At 41.1% G+C, this 23394-nt stretch overlaps 1 protein-coding gene across 1 annotated transcript; it reads right to left on the minus strand.

Moving 5' to 3' along the window:
* Positions 1-9065: 9065 nt before the first annotated feature.
* Positions 9066-23186, minus strand: rnd3a (Rho family GTPase 3a). Its single transcript, XM_044344868.1, has 5 exons — positions 22890-23186; positions 22203-22290; positions 13488-13597; positions 11282-11416; positions 9066-11055 (listed from the first exon to the last, which is right to left on the minus strand). Exons 1-5 carry the CDS (start codon positions 23037-23039, stop codon positions 10807-10809), a joined length of 732 nt encoding a protein of 243 aa, XP_044200803.1. The 5' UTR covers positions 23040-23186; the 3' UTR covers positions 9066-10806.
* Between the last annotated feature and the right edge of the window lie 208 nt (positions 23187-23394).

Below are 23394 nucleotides of genomic sequence, written 5' to 3' on the forward strand. Positions count from 1 at the left end.
AAAAACTTTGGGTGCAAAAGAATGAACCAAATTTGTAAGAGATTGTTCTATTGGTAACTTTGCATAAAATTTCCAGCAGGGGTTGTCACCATTTCAGTGGTCTGTCCGCTAACCATGGTCGCTAACACAGATCAGTGATTACTACCACTAGGGGGCACTAAAGCAAGTGATCCGGACCAGTTAGTGAGTGGTCTGTGGAGTGGTCTTTGTGGTGCTAATCCACTTTATCCCTTCTCTGACCATGTTGGCAACGCTGTTAGCCGAATAAATGTCAGAGATCGTAATCCTTTGTCTATATTCTATAAAGTCTATATTCTTATTATTGCATTTTATGTGGTTATACCTAGATTGCTATCCATCAATCCAGCCAGCCAACCCTTGAGGTAGTAAACAGTGATCTGTGTCAGCGACCATGGTCAGCGGACAGACCACTGAATTGGCTGCAACCCCCTCTCATAATTTCCATGTGTCCCCAGTAGCTCATTAGCTCCTGCCCACTGTGGCATGCCTGATGTTAACTGATATGATTGCTCTGAGTTACAGTAGATAAATTCAGAGCTTAAGCAGGCGAGGAGGATTCTCTCCTGACAACATGCTCAGACATGTGTTGAGTCAGTCAACATTTGGCCCCGCACCAAAATGGCCAAGCCGGGAAGCAGATGGCAAGGAGAGGAGAGATGGAGGAGGTCAGCGGTCTGGATGTAACCCATGGTGAGGATCAGACATATGGCAAACCAGACCAGAGAGGAGAAGAGAGGACGTTGGAGAAAGATGAGGGAATCCAGTTAGGCAGGATATAAAAATGGGTTGTATGGAAAATCGGTGATTTAAACACAGTCTAATGTCAAGTCAAAATGTCAAAATAGCTTTGAGCTTTGTAGTCAAAGCTCAGTCCATGCCAAAATCCACTGAAGACTCTGGCAGTAGCTCACTTGCTGGCAAACTCTGTACCTAATAAAACTTTTCTAGTTCTGTGGAGGCGACTGTGTACTTCACCACAGAAATATTCCACCAAGCAGCACAAAAAAAAAAAAAAAAGTGTTCTTGTTTTACCCACACCCACAGCTCTCCTCCAAACACAATCCCCCATGGAGGGCAGCAGTGAGCCAAAATGAGCAGAGTATTCTATTTCATGAAATAAGAGCTGATTGGTGGATTGTATGAGTGTTTAAGTGAGAAGTGGCACTTCTCTAACTGATTTAAGCTGTGTTTAAAGTTCTATACATAAAACTTTAACTTTCTATGTTGCTTATTTAGTCATTGATAATTAAATGTTCAGAGAAATACTTAAAGTCCCCTTCCAATCAAAAATGTTCTGCTCATTGTTACCTCACTTGGGTGTTTGAGCTTCACTGTGCAGAATGATGTCTGTGCTCACCTTAGTTCTGTTTCAAATACGTATATGAACGAGCAGGATTATGTGACATCACAACTGTCTCCTACTTTCAATAAAATAGGAGACATCTTGTGTCTAACAGTTAACTGAACAAAAAATAAGTGAAATGAAATTATTTGCATATTCACAGATTCTGGATCTTTCAGTGAGGAAGAAAAAGGTATCATTTTATTATTGAAAAAACTGTATGACTATTTTTCACAGAACAGTATGTCTGGAGGGGATCTTTAAGATCTGGGACCAAGTTTTAGATGCTTTAAATTTGACCTTTCCCACACAGTAGAATTAATGCAGCATGTAAATTTAATCTGATAAATAATAATGCAGATTCGAACAATAAACGGGAACATTTGTACACATATATCTATGCATTTGATAAGCTACAACGCCCACAACACATACATTTTTGGAGGACATTTCTGCACTTGTACTTCAATCACTATACTAATACGTGGACAGCAAGTTATGCATGTGTGCTCATATTTGGACGCATATTTTTCACATAATATAATTTTCTCCAAATTGTCTGAATCTTTTGTAGCCACAACTTAAGTTTTTCCAAGCACTAAAACTGTCCCAAAGAATTGAAACAATGTCAAACCAAGTAAGGTTCACATTTAAAGCTGCTTTTGATCGCAAATTACAGTTATGTCAGTGTATTTAATAGATTTTGTGCTCAGTTTAAGGAAAATATTCTTCCTTCATTAAATTTCAGCTGAAGCATTGTCTGGGTAAAATCACTCTTGCATCGTTGTGCCAGCATTTTAGATTAAGCCACATTTTTCTCATATTGCACCAGTTCATTCATAATGAACTAAAGGCTTGTCATTAAGCCCAAGCCGTCTGCAAGCCTTAGAGCCACAGGGAACACGTACCTCTCTTCATCCTCTTTTCTCAAGACCTTCAGCCCGAGTCCGGCACAAGCTTTTTCTGTAAAAAAAAAAACGCCCTTTGTTTCGCTCTCTGCCTGTCTCTATTTTACAGCTGTGCATGACTGATTGTCTCAGGCAGGAGGATTGGGGGGAACAATGCACCACCAGTTTAGACCTATTGATCTACACGCTCCCAGTCTGTGTCCGTCCCAGCTGGTCCTGCAGGAAAATAGGAAAACTGTGGGATAAGGGGGGGGGTATTGAGGTTAGCGGCTGGTCTCACAAACACATACTGACAACTCGGGGGGGAAGCCTGCAAGATTTGAATTCAGTGAACTTAAGACTGTGTGAGAATATTCTGTGGGCGAGCAGCGATGACTTCTGCTTTATTGAGCTGTTGCATGAAATATAACAGCTGACTTGCACGTCAGCCTTGACTTCGCCCAGTTCAATATCAGGGGTCGATTGCACGTAAAAGCGATATATGGGTGACAGATGATCATTTCTGCTCAATCGAGTTGTTGCTCGTGCCCTAATGGTCCATCTGAGCTATTTTATTTCTTAATTGAGATGATAAAAGAGCTATTTCGGTTCTACAAAGATGGTGATGAATAGTGTCCGTCTCTGTAAGCCTGTTACTGCAGACAGATTAAGAAATGTGTCCTCTTTTGCAGTGGAGAGTGGGGTAAGGGCTCTGGCTTAATATTAAAACAATATCAACACTGTACATAAGGGAAATCCTGAGTGATGGTTTAAAATGGTTTTAAAATAGTTTACAGATTTGCCCTTTATGAATCAAAGTCAAATAAGCAATCAATGTGACACAAACTTGAGCTTTTTCATGCTGTGATCCACTTATTTCTGTGAAATTAAGAAATATGTCCAATGAGGAATGGCATCCTGGAAAAGTCTGATATCTACCAGCTACATTTCAAAGCACCCCGTTTGTCACTTGTCAGATTAACGCGCTGGAAGGCAGGTGCAAACAAAAGGAAAGGACGACGAGATCCTCTAATCTCTTTGTTTCAAACCATTTCTGTCTTTTGGGACCGAGCTGCAAAAGGCTACAATGGGGCTCAACCTTTTCAAATAAAGCAGATAGGAGTGGCTTCTTGTCACATCTCTTTCACATAAATGCCAACACTGTTTGTGTGTGTGAGTCATGTCTATGTCTGTGCGATTTTACAAAGAAAACTCCCAAAATACGTACTCGGGGCATGTGAGCAGCTGCAAATCATAAGAAGACAACCGTAAGAGAAGGGCGGAAATCACTCAGTACATGTGCAATCAGTGGATTAGCTCACTTCACCTCCCATACTTGTATAACATGACTGGGTAAAATTGGGCGTTGTGGGACATATATTACTACAGTAAAGGGAAGGGTGGACTGGAGACTTGCTAAAGAGTGATTTTCTGCCAGCTCAGCCCGCCCAAAGGGAGTGTTTAAGACCAGAGCTGTGCTCGGGCACTTGCTTTTGTGGGATTCCTTACTTATTACGGTATCTGGGTCAGGCTAAGTACCAGTACAATCTGGACCCAGCTGCAGAATTAAGGTTAAATGGCCTCAGAGATGTTGTGTTTTTTGAAAGGGTCATGGTCGGTCTGCCACCACTATTATAGTGAGTCAGCGGTGAAATATTTTCAAGGTGTAAACATATCTGAAAGAACAGCTGCATACTGGATGTGTTGGCATGTTGACTGCTCCGACAAACACAAATAGCTCTGCTGCAAACTGCTGGTACTTTGCATTCGCCGGAAAACACGCCTGCTATATATATATTTCTTCTGATGTTGAGTGTTGAAGGACTTGTAAGTGTTGTAATTCAGCGTGTGTGGTTTCCCTCATTCTATCTTGGTGAATGATTTCCTACATTGAATGCATTTGAAAAGTCTCATAGAACTTGCCTGGACATAACCATTCAAACCCGTGTTAAGCATGTTAGAGAGTGTGTAAGAAAAATAAGCAGTAAAGTAAAGAAAGTATTTTTTTTTTCCAACTGAGCAAAAAAAAAAAAAAGTTGTGTCCCTTTTTCAAATACTCAACATGTCCTCTAGACGTATTACATTCAGGTTTATTGAGGCTATGGTCTGGGTGGAGAAAGTGTTGAATGATCAAGATAAAGCTCAACAGACTACTCCCTTGTGGGTCTGGTGAATATAGAAGCATAAATGACTCAAGAAAGAAGCCTAGTTTGATAACGAGGGACTTAAACTAAACTGATGAAAGATTTTCTCCTGAACCCATTTAGCAAGATGTACTGTGATGTCACCATTACAATGTCAGTACAGGAAAAACATCAAAGAGCATTTTAGGTGTAAAGGAATAGTTATATTTCTGTATGCTAAATATGAAGCTAAAACTAGGAGAGGAGTCATCTTAGGTTAGCATAAAGACTGGAAACCTGAAGAAATAAAAGTCTCACATGGTATCTGGTTTGTTTAATAAATAAAAAAAACCTAAGTGTAAAAACAATACTTGTTTTATGTAGGGTTATGAACCGGACTATTTCTACTAATGAAGTCCCCAATGTGTTAATTAGTGAGCTTTAGATGTGTTGGTAGGCAGATCTGGTTACCTTTGGATACAGCCAGGCTTGCTGTTTAACCCTATTTCCAGTATGCTAAGCTAAGTTAACCAGCTGCCAGCTTTCGTTTCATATTTAGCATACAAACATGAGAGTGGTATTGATCTTCGCATTTAATTCACTGCAAGAAAGGGAATATTTTGCAAGTAAAAGGAATAAGCGTGTAGGAGAACCTACGGTGGCCACAAAAAAACGCGAAAGGCCCTCCCAAGAGCAAGTGTTCGGTTTGTCTGGCCTGGGCTACTGTAGAAACATGGCGGGCTCCATGGAAAAGGACCTGCTCCCTATGTGGATATAAAGGGCTCATTTTAAGGTAACGAAAACACGATTCTTATTTTCAGGTGATTATAGACTAAGGAAAACACACTTATGAAGATTGTATTCCATTTCTGCCAAGTCAGTTCTGCTAGATGCCACTAAATTCTACACACAGGACCTTTAACTGCAGTATGTCAGTCCACTTAAGAGAAGAAAGAAATTGGTCCTTAATCTTGAGAAATGAGTCTTAAATTTAGTATTAATGGATGTTACTTGGAAAAATGTTTCCTCTGTGCAGCCATAAGGAGCACAGTTGTGCGTCTTTCATCCCTGACATTTATTTTTCACCTGACAGCCCTGTTTTCCTGCTGCTGACAACCTAATACATCTCAGACCTTGTGTATGTGATGAAGTCATTGCATGATATATAGGCTTGCTGCGTGAGGGAAAGCAGTTCGCATGCTTGGCAGCCCCGGGGAATTTACCACGGCCTGTATGACATTGTCTGCCTCCAGTGATACTGTAGCTTTTCAAGCAAATGAGGCGATGTCGTTGGATTCACAGAGAGCTTTTTGTTCCATTCAGCTGCTACAAAACTTGCTTTTCTCTGAGAAGTCAAGTCAGTCAAGGACTCAAGTCCAACTTGTTTTTTCTGAAAGGAGAGACTGTTGTCATACTAAGAGCAAATGAGGTGAATGTTAACTCTGCTGTGTTGATACTAAACTTTTCAAACCAGTTTAGTGTGGTTTCCAGTATGTTCAGTAAGCAGTATTTTTCCTTTTGTACTGTATATTTCTGTACATGTACTTTGTTCTGATGGCGCAAGCTGACGTAATGTTAGCAAGCTAAAATGACTGTCATGCAGCTAATTTGGTTCTGTGAATGCAGTTAGTGGTTTGGCCTGTTAATCTTGGGTGAAATTGTCTTGAATACCAGTGCAATCTTTTATGAAACAGAGTTGAAACCATGATTGGCACTATGGCTACAGACATTTTACAGCATCTGCACAGTAGGTAATTTAAATCTGAGGGAGTACATTAAAACTTTTTTAACTATGAAATGACACCACAAATATCTGTCGGATTAAACTTCATTAAATGATTAAAAGTATGAGATAAAATTGTTTTAATCCAACCAATGATGACACGAAAGTTAAAGTATTGGTTGACTATGTTTCTTTTGTGCATATTAAATCAAAGTAAATTTGAATTGTTTTTTCTTTCTGTGTCCCACTTTTGATGTATGATATTATGCATTTTAAAATTACACTAACGGTTTTTTCTATTGATATAATTTATACTTGAAAATAACTTCATGTCTGAGGTTTAAGTTGAAAATCTTGATCCACGTGACTGTGTCTTTTGCTGGTTTGGGCTTAAGAACTTGTTTCAGCTTCAGATAAACTTTTAACTAGCTTTGAAGAACTGATAACCACAGGCTTCGGTTGACCCGATCATCGAAAATCAAATCAAGCTAACTCAGTTATCTAAGTACAAAGAGCAGGGCCCAGCAGATAATTAACGGCATTGTTGACTTACTTGTGCACATTCCCCACCCAAATTTCTCCCAACTGGAAACCAATAAAGCTTCCTGTCACAAGTAACATATTATCTTTAACTGGTTCACAATGAACAGTCTGGATGAGGGCAAAAGTAAACTTTGAATAATCCACCTAAGTACATTTAGATACTGTACATCAGGGAAAAAAAGACTATATTTATGGTTTCTAAACAGTTGAGTCCAGGCTATCTGTGCACTGCACATGTAAAAAGATTTTGTTGAAGAGAGCAAACAAGAAACCACCATTGCTTTACTGCATTGTTACAGATCCGGAAACAATCAGGCCTTTTATAGGCCACACCTGTGCAATCATGACAATGGATCACAGGTGTGTCTTTTCTGAAAGAGAGTGAAATGAAACAGCATTATCCCATGAAGGAAAACTAATTATTTCTCACACAAATGATAGCCAATAAACCTTATCTGAAGTCAAATGCATACCACCTCTAGTAACCTCTAAGTTAGTATCGATGAAATTTTGTCTTAGTCTCAACTGCTGTATAAAAACTTAAATATATTCTGTGAAACACATCCAGTTGATCTCGGAAAGTGGCTTCACAGAAGTATTCAGCACTCCTTCATCAGGTATTTCATGTCCAATTTTACTCCCAGAAAGCAGACGCCTGTGATATTTTGCTATGATTGCAAAGCTCTTTACATAAACACACAAATGTGCCTGGAATTAGGTTGTTTACACCACAGGTGCTGATGTCCATATCTGATTTTAGTTGACTGCAATCTGTTTTTCAAAGTGATCTATATCAGACTCCTATGTTTACACAGAAACTCTTCAGTTTGTGATTGAAACAACCTTTATGTGTACATGAGTGTCAGAATGAGAGGCGGGCAGAGTACGTAACCATGGAACCATAACCACAAGCATGGCCACACAGTCAGATTACCATCTCCAATGGAAATAACTGTAGGAGAAATAATAATTCAAGATTGGTTTCTATATTAAAGATGAAAAAGAAAGAGAATATCCTTGATTTCAGCCTGAAATTGTGCAGAAATGATTGCTGTTGCCTCGGCTCAGAGGGAGGTGTGAAACCTGGCGAGAACCCAGTGACGCAATGGTCAGAAATATCTGATCTGTGCCAACGATCGGATTGCTGTCTGCCTTATTTTCACATATTAGTATGGTCTAAAATTATATGAAAATACCACATTCAATGTATTTTGTCCCTGTTTACACAATTTTACATATATATCTGGTTCTGTCATATGTGAGCCAAACACCTCTGTCCAGTGTAAATGTGAAAACGTTGAGTGTGAAGGTTCCTTATTGACCTTGGAAAAAGTAGTAGACATTATAAAAATCATCTTAACATAAGGTCCACTCACTAACTTTTCTGAAGCTTTCAATCACATCTCATGAAGATTTTTGTGTCAAACAAGTGTAAATGTAGCCTTAAGAGCACAAAAGCTCAAACGAAAGACAGGTGTGCTTCCTCTGGTGCTCTGCTAAAGTGATAAGAACGTATGAACTGGGAAAGTGGCACTCCAAAAACACCCCCCCAAAACTCTCATCTCAGTGTACCATTTTACATAATATTTTCTCCCAATAAACAGAAAACACACTTCTCTTTAATTACATTTGCATTTATTCTAAAGGGAAAATATATAATTCAATAAATATTGTGGGAACAACATTGGCAAAGACATTTGAAGGTGACAACATTCAAGAAAATGTACACGGGGAGGAGACAACAGATAAAATGAAGAGTATGGCCACCGTTCTGTCAAATGTGACAGCATTGGCATTTGAACAAGCTAACTGGGACGTTTGTAAAGGTTCATTAAAAGTGCATCAATAATTTTGATATTTAAACAGTTTCTTAATTGCACTTTTGTTAACGGAAAAGCACAAATTCAAAAACACTGTTTCTCAAGACTTTAGAAAAGTCCAATTTTCAAATTGACCGTACATTAAACTCTTCCCCCAAACAGCAATCATAGCATAGAAACTAAGTAGGCACGGCAGGCCTGTCAAGCTTTGGATTTTTCAACATATTGAAGAGGTGTATATGGTGCTTTTACTTCACATTTAAAAAGTTTGGAGGATGGTGTCTTTTTTTTTTTACTTTTCCAAAACAAAAAATACAAGAGCAAAACTGGATTAAACTGTGTGTTTTTCTGCTATAAGCTGCAAACATTAGCATGTGTAGCTAATATCATTAGCCAACTACATTATTATGTGGGGTTCCAGATTACATTAGAAAAAGCCCCGTTCAAGACTGACACATCCAATGCTTGAGATCCGGGATTACTAACCACTATATTAGAAGTAAGGATATTAGCGCTCTGTATTTGATTTGGGGAAGTTTACCCAAGATGACTTTGCTAAACTCATCAGTTAGTCCTCATCCTTAAAAGCCTTTTTTCAAATAAAAGTGAAACAAGTTCTATAAAAATACTACCAATTAAGTGTAAATCCAACCTTTGTGTAGTTTTCAAAAAACTCATGGAGCTAGGTAGCATTAATCAGCTAGCTAAATCTGCTAGCTACAGGTGTCATTGCAGCCCGCAGAATAGACCCCAATGGTTACCAACTAAAGATAAGAAGCTGCTTTTGTCTACTTGTCAAAGTCAAAGACCCCACTGTTTAAAAAATGATCAGGATTTCAGTGTTAAATCTTCAAATGTCATCACTGTACACTGCATACGTGCCATGCTAAAATGGAAAGCTTGACAGTAAGGGGGCCAGACTAAGCGAAGCGTCAACAGACCCATTAGTTGTTTAATGACATATTTTAAATGGAGCTAACTAAGGGTCATAAAACTCAAACACTGAAATTACCTAATAACATTTCAAACCATGTAGGAAAAATAAAATTATCAAAGTTTGAGTAATGAGGAGTTTCCTCAACAGCAGAGTCTGAACACTTCAGGGAAATGCAAAGCTGAAAGCTGTGATGTTTTCAGAGACTAATAAACAAGCTTTAATTGGTGCTTTCATTTCCACTCCCTCTCTAAAGTGCAGTGGAAAAGTGATTCATAGCTCAAAATGAATGTCAGCCTGTTAGGGCATCCTCATTTTACACAATAAATCACTTTTTCACTTGTTTAGTGTTGGTCAACTAAAGCTTCTTGGACCATCAAGGGTCCATTATGGATTTTTAAAAAGTTAGTTCTGTTCTCACCAAAACAATAATTACAAATTGGTGACTTCTAAGGCAGATTTAGACTGAAAGGCCAAATAACATTTGTTTATCACATGGACTGAAGGAACTACAAATCCTAGAAGCTGACTTCAGTTTTGAGTCTTTTTGCTTATGGCTCCCCAGTATCATACAGAGGCGTTTATAAACCTGTGAGTGTGAAGAATAGTTACCATAATCTGTCTTCAGAGAGTCATTATGTATCTATAGCTGTTGAGGTGAAATAAATGAGCACGGAGTGGCCATCTGACTGGTGCAGATGTGTAATTTTAGGATGAAGCTAAATTAAAACGATGACACAGTTACACACCAATGACTTCACATTATACCGACAACAAATCAGAGAGAGGGGACACACAGCGTCAGGTTTCCATTGTGCAGGACTAAGAAATTCCTCTTTTAAACTGCTCTGCACACAGACTTACAGTTACAGTAGCAGGGGTGAGAGTTAAACACTTCCAAACCACAGTGATGAGTTGTTGTATAAGCCCTCTGAGCAAAAAGTCTTTGATCCAGCACAAACAACAGCAGCTCCTCTTTTTTCCCACCAGGCAGCAAACCCCCCCATTGCCGCCTTTGGCTATCATTCAAAAGATCACATGTTCTTCCGCTACAAACGAGTGTCTAATGACATCACTCCTCCTGCTCATTTCCTGTAGGTGTGGAAAGCCTCGACTGCATCCGCTTCTTCCTCCCAGAGGAAGCAGGTCACTTCCCCGAGCAGGTAGCCCGCTGACAGATAGCTTCCTCATCTGGTGGGGCGGGGGCCATATGGATGGGGACGCTACGACGCATTGAGTTTTCATTGGTGCAGAGTATTCCACTAACATGTACATGAATTGAAGCTTATAAAGCCCCTTTCCAGACAAATAAGGGGTCTTTCGCATGCAGGAAAGAGCATTGCCCCATAACTTCCTGCTTGCACTGTGCTCTGTCCTTATTCTCCTCAGTCTAATCCCCTTCGGTCTGATCAGTCACATGACCGAGCAACTTTTGGCTTTGTCCTTCCGGAGGTCCGAGGCCACAGCCGCCAGGTCGGGCCTACCGGGCATGTGTGAAATCCTCTTGTTGGTGCGGGTGGCCTTACTGCGCTTGACATTTTTGTTGTTTTTGTTGATGCAGGCCAGTGTGGCCACATGGAAAATGTCCCTGACGCTGTTCTCCGACTGCTGGGCCGAGCACTCGATGTAAGGTGCCGAGATCTGCTTGGCCATGCTGGAACCCTGAGAGGGGGAAGAGGTCAAATATGGTCACCACCAAAAGAAAGGGCTTGAAGGTCAGGTTAGAAAGAGGTTTTTTTAAAGTGCTCGCGTCAACAATGACGAAAGGAAGGGATCAATTAAACATGGCTTAAACTTGAGCACAATGAGCATTTTGCTTTCCTGCATGTTTTGTTCAAATATCTGGTGTTTCAAAATGGATCATTTAAAGCACTTTTAATCAGCATACCTGGTCATAAGACACGGGTGTCTGCCGGTGGTTGGAAAGCTCCACTAGTGTGCTCAGGTCGGTGCGTAGGTCTGACTTACAGCCAACCAACAGCATCTTAGTGTTGGGACAAAACTCCTGGATCTCCCCTTTCCACTGTGGAAAAAAAGAAAAGCTCTCAATCATGCATCATTCAGAGATGTTTCCTCTTATTACAGTCAAAAGCAGTAAGAAAATGGGAAATGATCCCCCACCAATGCCAAGAAACGCTGCTGCTTTCAATATCAATAGATTGCTCCATTTTCCCAACGGACTACAAATGAATATAAACCTGACAAAACCTTGTGTTTGAAAATGATGATTCAATCTGTGATAAAGTGTTCAAATATGTGTTAAAAGATGCATGTAGACTAGAATGACTTGACATGAAATCCCACAAGTTACACCCCCCATCACCCGCCCTTCAAGTACAAAGGTTAAAGCTGCCACTTCCTGGATCCCCTCACGTTTTAAACCCTGGAAGGGAACTACAAATAATCCCCATGTTTCCTCCCTGACAACAATACACGCTCTGTGATCGATGGTATTTCTCTTGGGACTTAAATCTGAGGCTAATGTGCCTCAGGGCTGGCTGCCTGGCTCGCTGGCTGGTCAGGGGATCAAGTTCATCGACATCCAAAGAGGAAGTTGTTTTGTACAGTGTGTCTACCACTTTCTGTCTGCACAAACACCATTTGACTAAAAGCCTAGGTCAATGCTAATTCAAATCTAGACGCTCATTGTCTGAAACATGACCTTTGGCTGATACAGCATTAAGGAAACAAACATTTCTATTTAACAACACTCATATTATAGCTTGTGAGCAGATGGCCCAGTTAACTAGAGCAACATATTTCTAATTACTCCAAATTAGAGCAAACAGATGTACAAGATATGATGGTTTGCTAGCTAACACCAGTGAACAGTAACTCAACTGGATGTATGGTAACAGTACATATTCCTAGATAAAAACAACAGAAAAGACCATGTTTGGCATTTTCAGACAGCAAAGAAACACAATCAGCTCTCCCCTATAGACCATACAAGAGCTGTAGACCTCCAATATAGCCGCCAGAGGAAGAGATGGGGGTGATCACAAAGAGAGGTGTTGCTACAGACACCATAGCAGCCCGCATCAGCCAACCCACAAAAATCCTGGAAGCCATAGCACAGGAGTTGGGTGTAGTTATCGGATTTGACAAAAGATGAGTACAGGAAATGTTTCCAGGAATGGGGGAAGTGTATTGCATCTCAATTAGAGAACGTTGAAGGGGATTGGAAAGGTATTACTAAAGGATTTATAATGACAGTTTTTTCCAGGAGTTCATCCAAAATCCCAGCTGGGATCTGAGTTGGGTTCATCAGCGCAGTACAAAAACTGCTGCTACTGTTTTCAACCACAGCCCCAATTTTGACCCGACTGTCCTTGGGTTGCCTTCAGATTTGGTCTCCTTTTTTGAAAACAATTTATGGACATTGAATCCTTGTAGGTTTTCCATGGATTTGTTTCATATCATGTCCAAACGTTTGATCTGGGAAGACTAATCTAATCTGGGGCACATGTGACATTGATGCTTCTGCGCCTTGTGCCAAAAACTTGGCCATATTGTAACTTTTATGGACAGCTAAAAGAACACAATGAACACAGGAAAGGCCTTGAAAAAGAAGAGCACATGCCAGATGCATTTTATTATAAGAAAACAATGGTTTTACATTTTTAGCAACCTGTTTCTGAGTACCATCAATGCCATCCACCAGTCAGATGACTGATGCTGCTTGTCATGTGTCATATCACATAACATAATACATATTCTGACATTTGGGGGTCAGCCAGTATGGCCACAGTCATCAGATGTTAACCACCAGCAGCTCCATGTGAGTAAGTTGTGGCTAAACAACACCTCAGTAGTGGCGAGTGTTACTTCCTTCTTCCAGCTACTGCGGGGATTTAACCCAGCGACCTTCCAGTCATGCTACAGCTTTACAACTTCTCATCACAAGATTTGATGTGGCAGAGGCTTCAAAAAATCTCCTGACTGTAGACTTAAACTTTTGATCTAGTTAAGTGCAACATAGTCTTCTCTCAGTGCATCAAACAAAATTAAAGTGAAGAGACTTTAAAGCAGACTTTAACAGAGTTTAAAGGCTACACACTAATGAGAGCAACAAACAACAGAGAGCAACAAACCTTTTTCAGCACACTGTCGAGTGTTTCAGGGCGACTGATGTCGAAACAGATGAGGACGGCGTCGGAGTCTGGGTAGGAGAGAGGCCTCACGTTGTCATAGTACGGAGACCCTGAAACAAAGGAAAGAAGAAGAAACTGAAACAGCATTCACACACACACACACAACGTTCAGATTTAGTTTCACTGGTCTTTGAAGCTGTTGTGCAAGAACATGAATACAAATCTACACGCATCCAAATTTGTACAACAGAACTTCTCGTCGTGACCCTTTTTTCAGTTCATCCTTATAAATTAATGACCTGCCTGCAGAAATCACTTCAACCCCCCTCCTAAGAGTCATGCAAGCAGCTTCATTTGTTCCCACACACACACATGCGAAGAACAGGTAGCCAACTGAGGCCAAGAAATTTTCCAGATTCAATTTGCTGTTGAATGCTATTTTGGGATAATCTAAACTGGGATCCAGCTCCAGGGACACCAGGAAATCCTCTCAATCAGTGCCTTGGAACAGAAAATTGAACAACTTGTGTCACAAATCTGGATTAATACAGGTTTTCCTATTTATAATCTGGTTGGAAGAAGGTGTTCTTTTTTACTGGGAGGCTTAAATTTCTTCTGATATCCTGAATTCTGGCCTCTCTGAAGAGGAAATGCCTGTATTGAAGTGAAGGGCAGCAACCAAATCTATGAAAAAACCTCAAACATGGTTTCTTAAATGCAAAACCAAATCATTAGTTTAAACTCTGAAGCATTTCGGACGGTTTTTCTCATATGACATGCAGAGCAGCTCAGCCATAATCTATAGCAACCAAGCAAGAAAAACAAATAATGCAGCATCAGTAGAAAAAAATGTGCTGACAACGACAAGATCACTTGTTGAAGAAATCCTCTTCGAAGAAACAGAACTTCAGAGCAAGGAAGTGACGCCCACCTCAAAAATTGAAACCATGTGTGAAGGAGACACCCCTTCTCTTTGCCAGACTGAAACATCTCCGGAGAGGAAGGGAGTGGAGTGGAGTGGAGTGGAGGGGAGGGAGAGAGGTTGGTGTAATGTCAAGGTGAGTCAAGATCACATGACAAGCATGAGCTGACCACACACAACCAGCTGCCAAGAATCTGGAGAATGTTGTTTTTGGTAACCAAAGGTTCCCCTGGGAGGTCCTTTCCAAACACTGCAGCGGAGAACAGCCAGGAATGCACTGTCACACACACACACACACACACTCAAAGATCTTATGTTCCTAATCTAAACAGTCTGGGTGGGAGACGACACCGTTTAAACAATCCACGCTTCCTCTGCAGGCCTGGGCTTTGCACAATAAAGCACGACACTAGCTGGTGTGTGTGTACAAAAAACTCACTGCAGCTCCTGCAAACAAAAATCTGGTGTCATTATTATAATCCTTGTATTTAAAACTGAAATTATATTCAGTGGTTGTCTATCTATGTTAATGACAACTGCTGGTAAGTCATGTCTGACAATTACAGCTAAAATATCTCATATCATTCAAATAAACCCTGCTGACAGCTTCAGCTGCTTAGCTAACATTGCGTTAGCTAACATTATTGTTATGAGATCCTAATAATTTTGACTAAAATAATTAATGTTATGTGCTTAAAAGTATACAAGGCAGTGCCACTTTTCTTTACTATTCGCTAATGTTAGCTGTCGGTCGCTACTCGACTGCTATCTAGCTACAACATACAAGGCTGAAAAATGAGCTAATGCTAGTCTTTTTGAACCGCAGAAAGACGTTTTAAATATCAAAACAGCACAAAATGGAATTTCTGTCTAATAAAACATATTTAGCCGAGTGTACAGACACAAGTTTGGAATGTACGTTTACAAGCTAACAGCCAATAAGTTCATTGTGTGTTTAATAAATGCTGAACAAAGCCGGCTAACAACATACATCCTGCCCTTGATTTTATGTTGGACAATAGGGCCCAAGGACTTTGTAGTGATGGCACAGTTCATGTTTTGAGGGAGTCGCTGTTAGCATGACGTACTCTTGCTCAAACCCTGAATTCCACAGTATCACTTTTCCATTTCATGTTGATAGCGGAGGCAGCTAATTTACCTAATGCCCATTAGTATTTCAAAAACTTAGCGTCAGTCAAGTGTGGACGCCGACACGGTTACGTATCACGCCAGGAACTACACAGAATAAATTATTTTGATATCTTGATCCAAACATAATGTGTTTCAGATGGGAATGCACAAGCTTGTTATTTCCCAGCCACTTTCCGATTTTTTTCACTCCCTCCATGAGGACTGAAAGCCGTCTGATAGGTGACACCACCTAAACAAAAGGCCTGACTCTGAGCGGCTGTCAGACAAGGCTCGGGAAGTCAAAGGGGAGGAGGAATGTGGGATCACCTGCAGGAATTTATTCCTCATTTTTCACGGCTGTCTCACAATCAATCACGACCGCATTGCATTGTTTGAAGGCTTCTTTTTTTTTTTTTTTTTTTTTCCAGCCCTCGGTCCCTGGAACCAATCACTGGAAAAATAAAACCCTGCGACTGAAAGGGTGAGCAGTGGAGTCGGTTGACATTTTACAATGAATTGATTGTTTTTACCAACCCGATGAGAGGAAGCACACACACATATATGGAGTTGCCGGGTGCAGCGTGTGTGTGGTCTTGTTTCCGATATGAGTGTCTGCACATATTCCTGTGAATTTACCTGGAGATTAAAGTATTTATAGCTGCAAATCCTCTAAGTACATCTTTCCAAACCATTTCAAGGTGCACAACATAAACAGGAAGATGAACAGCGCTGGCAGTAACATCCAGAGAGGAGCAGTCTTTGCATGTGGCATGTTGAAGTGTGTGCGCGGTGCTCTTAATGGTTTTCAGGAGACTTTTATTTGGGAACATTGTCTTTCTTGTCTGGCGTTTATAGCAGTCGTAACTGCATTAGGCCTGTATCTAAGGGTAAACTCTGCTTTGAGGTCATCTTCCTGCCAACCGGAGAGATAAGAGGAAATCCCAAAGCTTACACACATACACACACGTATACACACACACACAAAGACCTGGTGACTGTCATCTAATTAGCTCCTGTCATTGTTCTCCCACAGGATCTCTAAATCTGGAAGGAAGACACACACCCTGTCCTCCCTCTCCGTCCTTTAAATACACACTGACACACAATCTCCAGCCTCCTCTTATAGGCATTCTCCCCTGCGTCGTGCTCAACGGCAAATGAATACCGTTGTGCGCAGCGAGAGGATGCAGCTCAATGCAAAACAATACCAAACTTCCACTGTGGTCCTGATGAAAAACCAAAATGATTTTCCGTGACTAAGTGGAAGCTCTTCCAAGATGTTAAAATGTCCTTCCTTCCTGGTTAGTTAATGTGCTTTTTTGGGCCGGTTGCCACAACAGCTGGAATGAAAAGCAACATTTAATGGAAGACATACACATGAAACGACTCGGAAAATACATTCTGCTCTCTTCATATGATGTGACTCATTTTTCAAATTCCCAGATGTTCCCAGACTTCCACATAAACTACGATCTCACATTTCCTGATGTAGCCTGTCAGGAATATAGCTCTGAAATGTACCATAATGTTCAAGACATCCCTTTTTCTGTAGGGATTCTTCACAGAACACCGGCTTACTGACAGGGAGATTTGCTTTATCTCATACAAACACACGCAGTCCTGAGGTAAGCCAGCCCTCGCCTGACAGACTGGAGGTATGGCAACAGGTCTGCAGGCCTGCTGATTTACTGCATAGCTAACATAGTTGAGCATAACTGTGTGAATGTGTGTGGAGCGGCATTAAGCCTTCACGAACACCTGTGGAAATAACAAACAGTGACAGACACACCCAGCCATCATACACCATCGAGCTGAAATATATAACCTCTCACCAGCCAGATACATTCAACACGAAGAGCAGAAGACAAAGAGCAATATAGACTGAAGTAACATGAGCCGACATCAGCTGTAGCTGCTCTGGTTGCTAAGGTATCTGTTGCTATAACCATCCTGGCATGCATGATTTGAAAAGGTGCTAAAATTGCAGGACAATAAAAACCCAGCATGATATGATGCACTATGTTACGATACATTACATTGTCAAATTTTATGTTACAATACAATGAATTGTAACATTTCTACAGGATAAATACTGTATGTTACCATAGGATGTTCAATCAATTCATCAGATTCATATTTTCTAGATCAAACAATTAATTAAACAATGCAGTTGTCTATAAAATGCCAGAAAATAGTGAAAAATGCTCATTATAATTTCCCACAGCCCAATGTAATGTCTTCAATTGTCTTGTTTTGTCCAACCAACAATCCAAAACCCAAAGACATTCACTTCACTGTCAAAGAAGACAAAGAAAACTAAAAAAATCCTACTTTGAGAAGCTGGAACCAGCAAATGTTTGACAGTTTTGCTTAAAAAACTACTGAAACAATTATGTGATTATCAGAATAGTTGCTGATTAATTTTCTGTTGATCAACTAAACGATTAATCGACTAATTGATGCAGCTCTATATAATATAATATGTTACAACAAGATATGTTACAATATACAATATTTTATGATGTAATATGTTATGATATGAAGAGTATAAAGAGTTTCGGAACCTATAAATAAATACTTATCAATACCTAGAGTAATTACTCTAAATCTAAAATGATCAATGTCGTGTTTTCAATCAGACCAAAGTATATGTAAATAACATCAGATTAAGCATTCAATGCCAACATTTGATACTTGACAGTTTTCAATAACTCAATACTAATTCAAAAAGTATTGAGATTCGACATGCAGCTCTAGTGTTTTCTGTTGCTTTGCCCACAACTGCCTCACTTACGATCCAGTTAATTTTGTGAAACTCCTCAGTGGATAAGTATCCAACAAGACAAACATTTATCTTTCCTAACATCCAGATGTAAATCCACCTAAAACATCATCAAGATCCAGCTAAACAAGTGTTGCTAATGACAAATTTAACATTAACAGCAAAGTGCAAAAGAGCTACATCTCCATTAGTCACATGATAACTAACACAAAAACACTGAAGAATTTTAAGATGTGCATCCAAACAGGAAGCACATTTTAACGAGTGAAAGTCATGTCACGCAGTCATGTGTTTCTCAGCAGGGGACTGGAACGTTTACATGTATTTTACTGTTAGGTGTAACATTACACAGAAAATCCTTCCATGACATAAGCAGACAGGAAGTCTACTAATCTTTCCTAGGCTTGCGCTGTCCTTTAGCTCATACACTATATCACTCAAGGTTCTCTCAACAGTCGGCAAATTCCACTCTGATTCAGTTTCCCCTTGGAAACTAGGTAAGGCTTTAGTGAACCACGCCACTTCTCTTTCACTCTGCTAAGGATCTGGGCCTGCTGGTACAATAGGGGTCTTTGTAGAGGAGGAAGTAGAAACCTTTAGTCTGAGGAATGCCAGACATGCGGCTCCAATTCGCTGAGCCCAGAAATGTGATCCAATGCAACAATGGCTGCCGACAGAGGAATGGAGGGGGCACAGTGTGAGTGTGAGCAGCAGAGGAGCATGAAACAGTCCCACAGCTAAGCTGCCCAGCATTACAGGGCAGGCAGCACATAGAACATGCTCTAGAAACAGAATCTGGCCCGCTCTAACCAAACTCTGTCAAGTATCTTCCTTTGAAACTCCTTTATCTGAGTTTCATCCTGTTATTCAAAGTGGGTCATCTTTTAATGTGCAAAGTCGGCTGCTGTTCAAATCAGCACTGAACAAAAAACAAGAATTTTCCCACAAGGTTCCCCGGGATAAATCTTATCAAATGAGATCCGTTGGGTCTAACGTGCGTCTCTTTGGGAGAGTTCCTGAGTTTGTCTGATAACATTTTATTTAAGTCTTTATTTGTCCTAGCTTTGGGAAATTGCCTAAGAGAGTTGGAACCTCAGAATGATTCATGAAGAAAGAGAAACACTAAGCCGTTTCCTGTCGTCCGCTCTAGCATAAGCACTTTCTGAATATTTCACCAGTGCAAAGGTGCAAAATCTGTTTAAACCGATCTTCTATGAGATTAGCACTGAAACGATAAGTTGATTGACAGAAGATTAAACAGAATTTTAAAGCTGCTGTCATCAACATTTCATTATTAACAATGGGTCAGATGACTATGTGAAATGTGAAACCGGACGCTTGTAGTGACGAAACCACAAAGAATTATCACCCGATTCTCCTCAGTTCTACGGTTTTAGCGTCTTTCAGCTTATTGTTTTGGTTGAGCACTACACTGTCACACCTCAAGACTTGGTGGAGAGGAAAACTGAGCTAAAAGGAGGGTGAATGTCGCCTGAAACACTATCGAATGCTGATGTTACTCTGTAAGGTACCCCCCCCCACCCAAAAAAATCTATTAGGTTTAAGAGTAGACAAATCATAAAACGGTGGTGATTATTCCAGCTTCTCAAAAGTGAGGATTTCCTGATTTTTTCTATTTTATACAGTTGAACACACAATTTAAAAGGCATCAACCTGAGCTCTTTAATACTGAGATATGCAATATTGACTGTTTTCTGACTTTTTGGAAAGAGTCAACATTACTGCAGGGTATATACCCTAATTTCAGGCTTTTAGATGCATTTTTCCTCATTTCTATTCAATAAAATGTGAAGATGCCTCAGGCAGGCAGGTGCTGAGCCACTGTCTTCCTGCTTGGCTCTCAAACAAACACCTTTTCAGATCATTTAGGCATGCAGGCAGGCAGACAGACAACGTAAACCGCTTCCTCTGCCGGTGAAAGAAGTGCAAAGCATCAAAGGCTGCGCCTCGGCCCCAGCAGACCCCACCCTGAGGCCGGGGAAGTGAAGCTAGCACAGGCAAGCTGGGTGGGGGACAAATGGAAGGCAATACAACTGTCAAGCATTTACCTTAATGACCTGAATTACTCCCATCACCCTCCCTTTCAAACACACACCAAGCTGCTCATTAAGCCACTCAGTCATTGCAGAACAAAGACCACCACCGTGTGTGTAGGTGTGTGTTTGTGAGGAAGAGGGGAGGGGGGGGGGGGGGGGGGGGTGGCGGTTGAGAATGTCTGTCTGTGTTTGTCTTCATTTCTACGTCCTGGTCTTTATCCGAGTGCATGCTGGGGTCTCTCACACACACACACACACAAACACACACCCCACCCCGGCACACCTCAGTAGATAAGGGATCGATTGGATTGGCCATGGCCGATGGGTGTCTGTACAAAGGGACCAGTCAAGCCGAAAGCCGTATCAATCAGTCACTGGGTGTGTGTATGAGGGCGTGTATGTGTGTTGGGTGGGGGGTTAGGATTGAAGCAGGGTCTGGCTCCATCTCACATCCACTGATCTAATAGGAACTACAACCCCCCCCCCCCCCTGCCTCCTCTGCCTTGCTGTTTTATGAAGCAGAGAGAAAAAGAAAAATGGCTCCAGGCGGCCGGCCAACACAGTCCAATAAGACAAAATTCTCACTCTGGCCGGCTTTCATTTCTTTGCCTTTCCACTTTTACAATACACACATGCTGTAGGCGTGAAGGAATCTGAAATCTGAGCTGCTTGTTTTGCTTGCTTGTAGTGTTACCGAGCCTGGAAATGAAGATTATTCTGCTGATGCTTTTATTTACATTTCCTCTGAGGGAAAAATGGTTTTAAAATGCTGCTCGACAGAGGTTCAGTTTGTGTAAAATCAAATACTTGTGAATTGCATCTGAAGTTTTGCTTCTTTTAAAGGAGAAACAAGAAGTTTCATGCTGATCCCGACATTTGGGAAAGTTACTCAAACATCGCTCAGGAATTCCAGGCCGCAGAGAGCTGCAACAGCTGGCTGTCGGCTTGTCCCCGCCCACCACATGCACGCACACACACACACACACACACACACACACACACACACACACACACACACCACATGCTCGCAACACACTCAACATACGCCTCACTCACGCCTGCCTGCCTGCCTGCCTGCCTGCCTGACTGCTGTGCTATTCACTGCTCGGGCATTGATGGATGGGAAAGTGGGTTTGTTTACACACGCACACACACACACACATTTAAAGCACGCATGGGGGACGCAGCAGCTGGTTTGGACCCTGAACACAAAGTCCGAACAACAAGCGATAAAAGCCGAAGAGCCATTACATGTGTTGCAAGAGCAAACTTTCCCGAAAAGAAAAGAAAAAAAAAAAATGAAAAACCGCAGTAGGCAGAATTTCAAAGTGTGTTCTCCAGATGTATGAATATGCTCCTGATTCAGCCTATCATTACGTTTCCTTTCCTGTTTGGGCTCTAGCTTTACTCAGCTGGTAGGAATTCATAAATTAAACCCAGCACTTTAATGCATTTCTGTGTAACTCTAATACTAACCATTTCCATGTAGGTTAAAGTGAGAGCCCCTCTTAATCTGAGGGGAAATGTGTTTGGCTTGTAGAAACAGCAACCTCAGACTATTAGGCTATGAGGAAGGATTAACCCAGCTGTATTGATTAAAATGGGTCACAGATTCATTTCATTATTCAAAAAAAAAAATGCAACCCTGAGTCTCTCTGCGTCTCGTGACTCGGACATATGGATGGGAAATACCTGAGCATAAGCAGAGGAGTTCAGAATTAAATGTCCAGAAAGGAGGGGAGGGGTCACATGGTGATATTTCAGACATGTCCGGACATACGACACAGGAGCAGGCATAACATGTGATGTAAGACAATGGTTACCTGAGGTGTCCCACAAGCTGAGCTCGATCCTCTGCGTGTCGATTTCAAAACTGGCTGTGTAGTTTTCAAACACTGTGGGGACGTAGCTCTGCAGGATACAAGGACAGAGGGGACGTTAGGAAAGGAAGCCTGATGGGAAATAAAGTGTTTCAACTAGATAGAAGAAGTAGCAGCACACTTGAGGACACTGAGGAAGACCTGTAGTCGCTCTAAACGTCACAAGCATATAAAGAAAAAGGAGCTCTGATTCAGTTTCAGATTCATTTATCTAGTTTAATTGTTTTTTTCTATCACACACCTTCCCCACTGAGGTCTTATGGATGTGCACACAAGTATTTTATTTTGAAATAAAGTGTTTAAGTCTTCATTTTTGATGAAAATGGTCACAATTAAGCTTTTAAACAGAGAAATAATACAACTACTTGCACTAACTGCACTTATTAACACCACTACAAATACTCAACTAGTGCCATAATACTACTACTACACTATTAGAACTATTATCATTACAATACATCACAACTATACATCATAAAGATAACACATATCAATCATCATTAGCGGAGCGTCAACACACCCATCTTTATATAAGCAGCAGATATTGTGGTTAATATATGACAGAGTGTTAGTGATACGAGGTTAGTGCGCATCATGGGGATCAGTCTGTAGGGTGTGCGGGGGTCTCACCTCGGGGAAACAGTCCTTGGCGAACACGTGAAGCAGCGCAGTCTTCCCGCACTGGCTGTCCCCAACCACCACGATCTTACACTTCACACTCTGACTGGGATCCATGCCGGATTTCAGAGATAGTTTCTGACACGAGCGTCTCTCCTTCATTGATTTCAGTCGGGATGAAAGAAAAGAAAACGAGTCCAATCCTTGTGTTTGTGTGTATATATATATATATGTGTGTGTGTGTGTGAATAGTCGATGCGGTCACGGAGCCTCCCTGCCTGCTTGTACGCTTGTCTGTGTGTCTGCCTCCTCTGGTGTCTCCGCCTGTTCTGAGCCGGTAAAAGCCATTTGCCCGTATTTATACCGTCGCAGGAACCAATGGCAGCGGCTCTCTCTTCTCTCCCTGCCGGCCTCCATGATGGCGCCCCCGTTTGGACCAGGCTGACCACATTTCAACATTATACTGTAAATGACGATATAAAAGAACAGGAGGTCATTCAGTAATGTAAGTAAGGCT

This window comes from Thunnus albacares, chromosome 24 (genome assembly GCF_914725855.1).
Source record: "Thunnus albacares chromosome 24, fThuAlb1.1, whole genome shotgun sequence".
Classification (NCBI taxonomy): Eukaryota; Metazoa; Chordata; class Actinopteri; order Scombriformes; family Scombridae; genus Thunnus; species Thunnus albacares.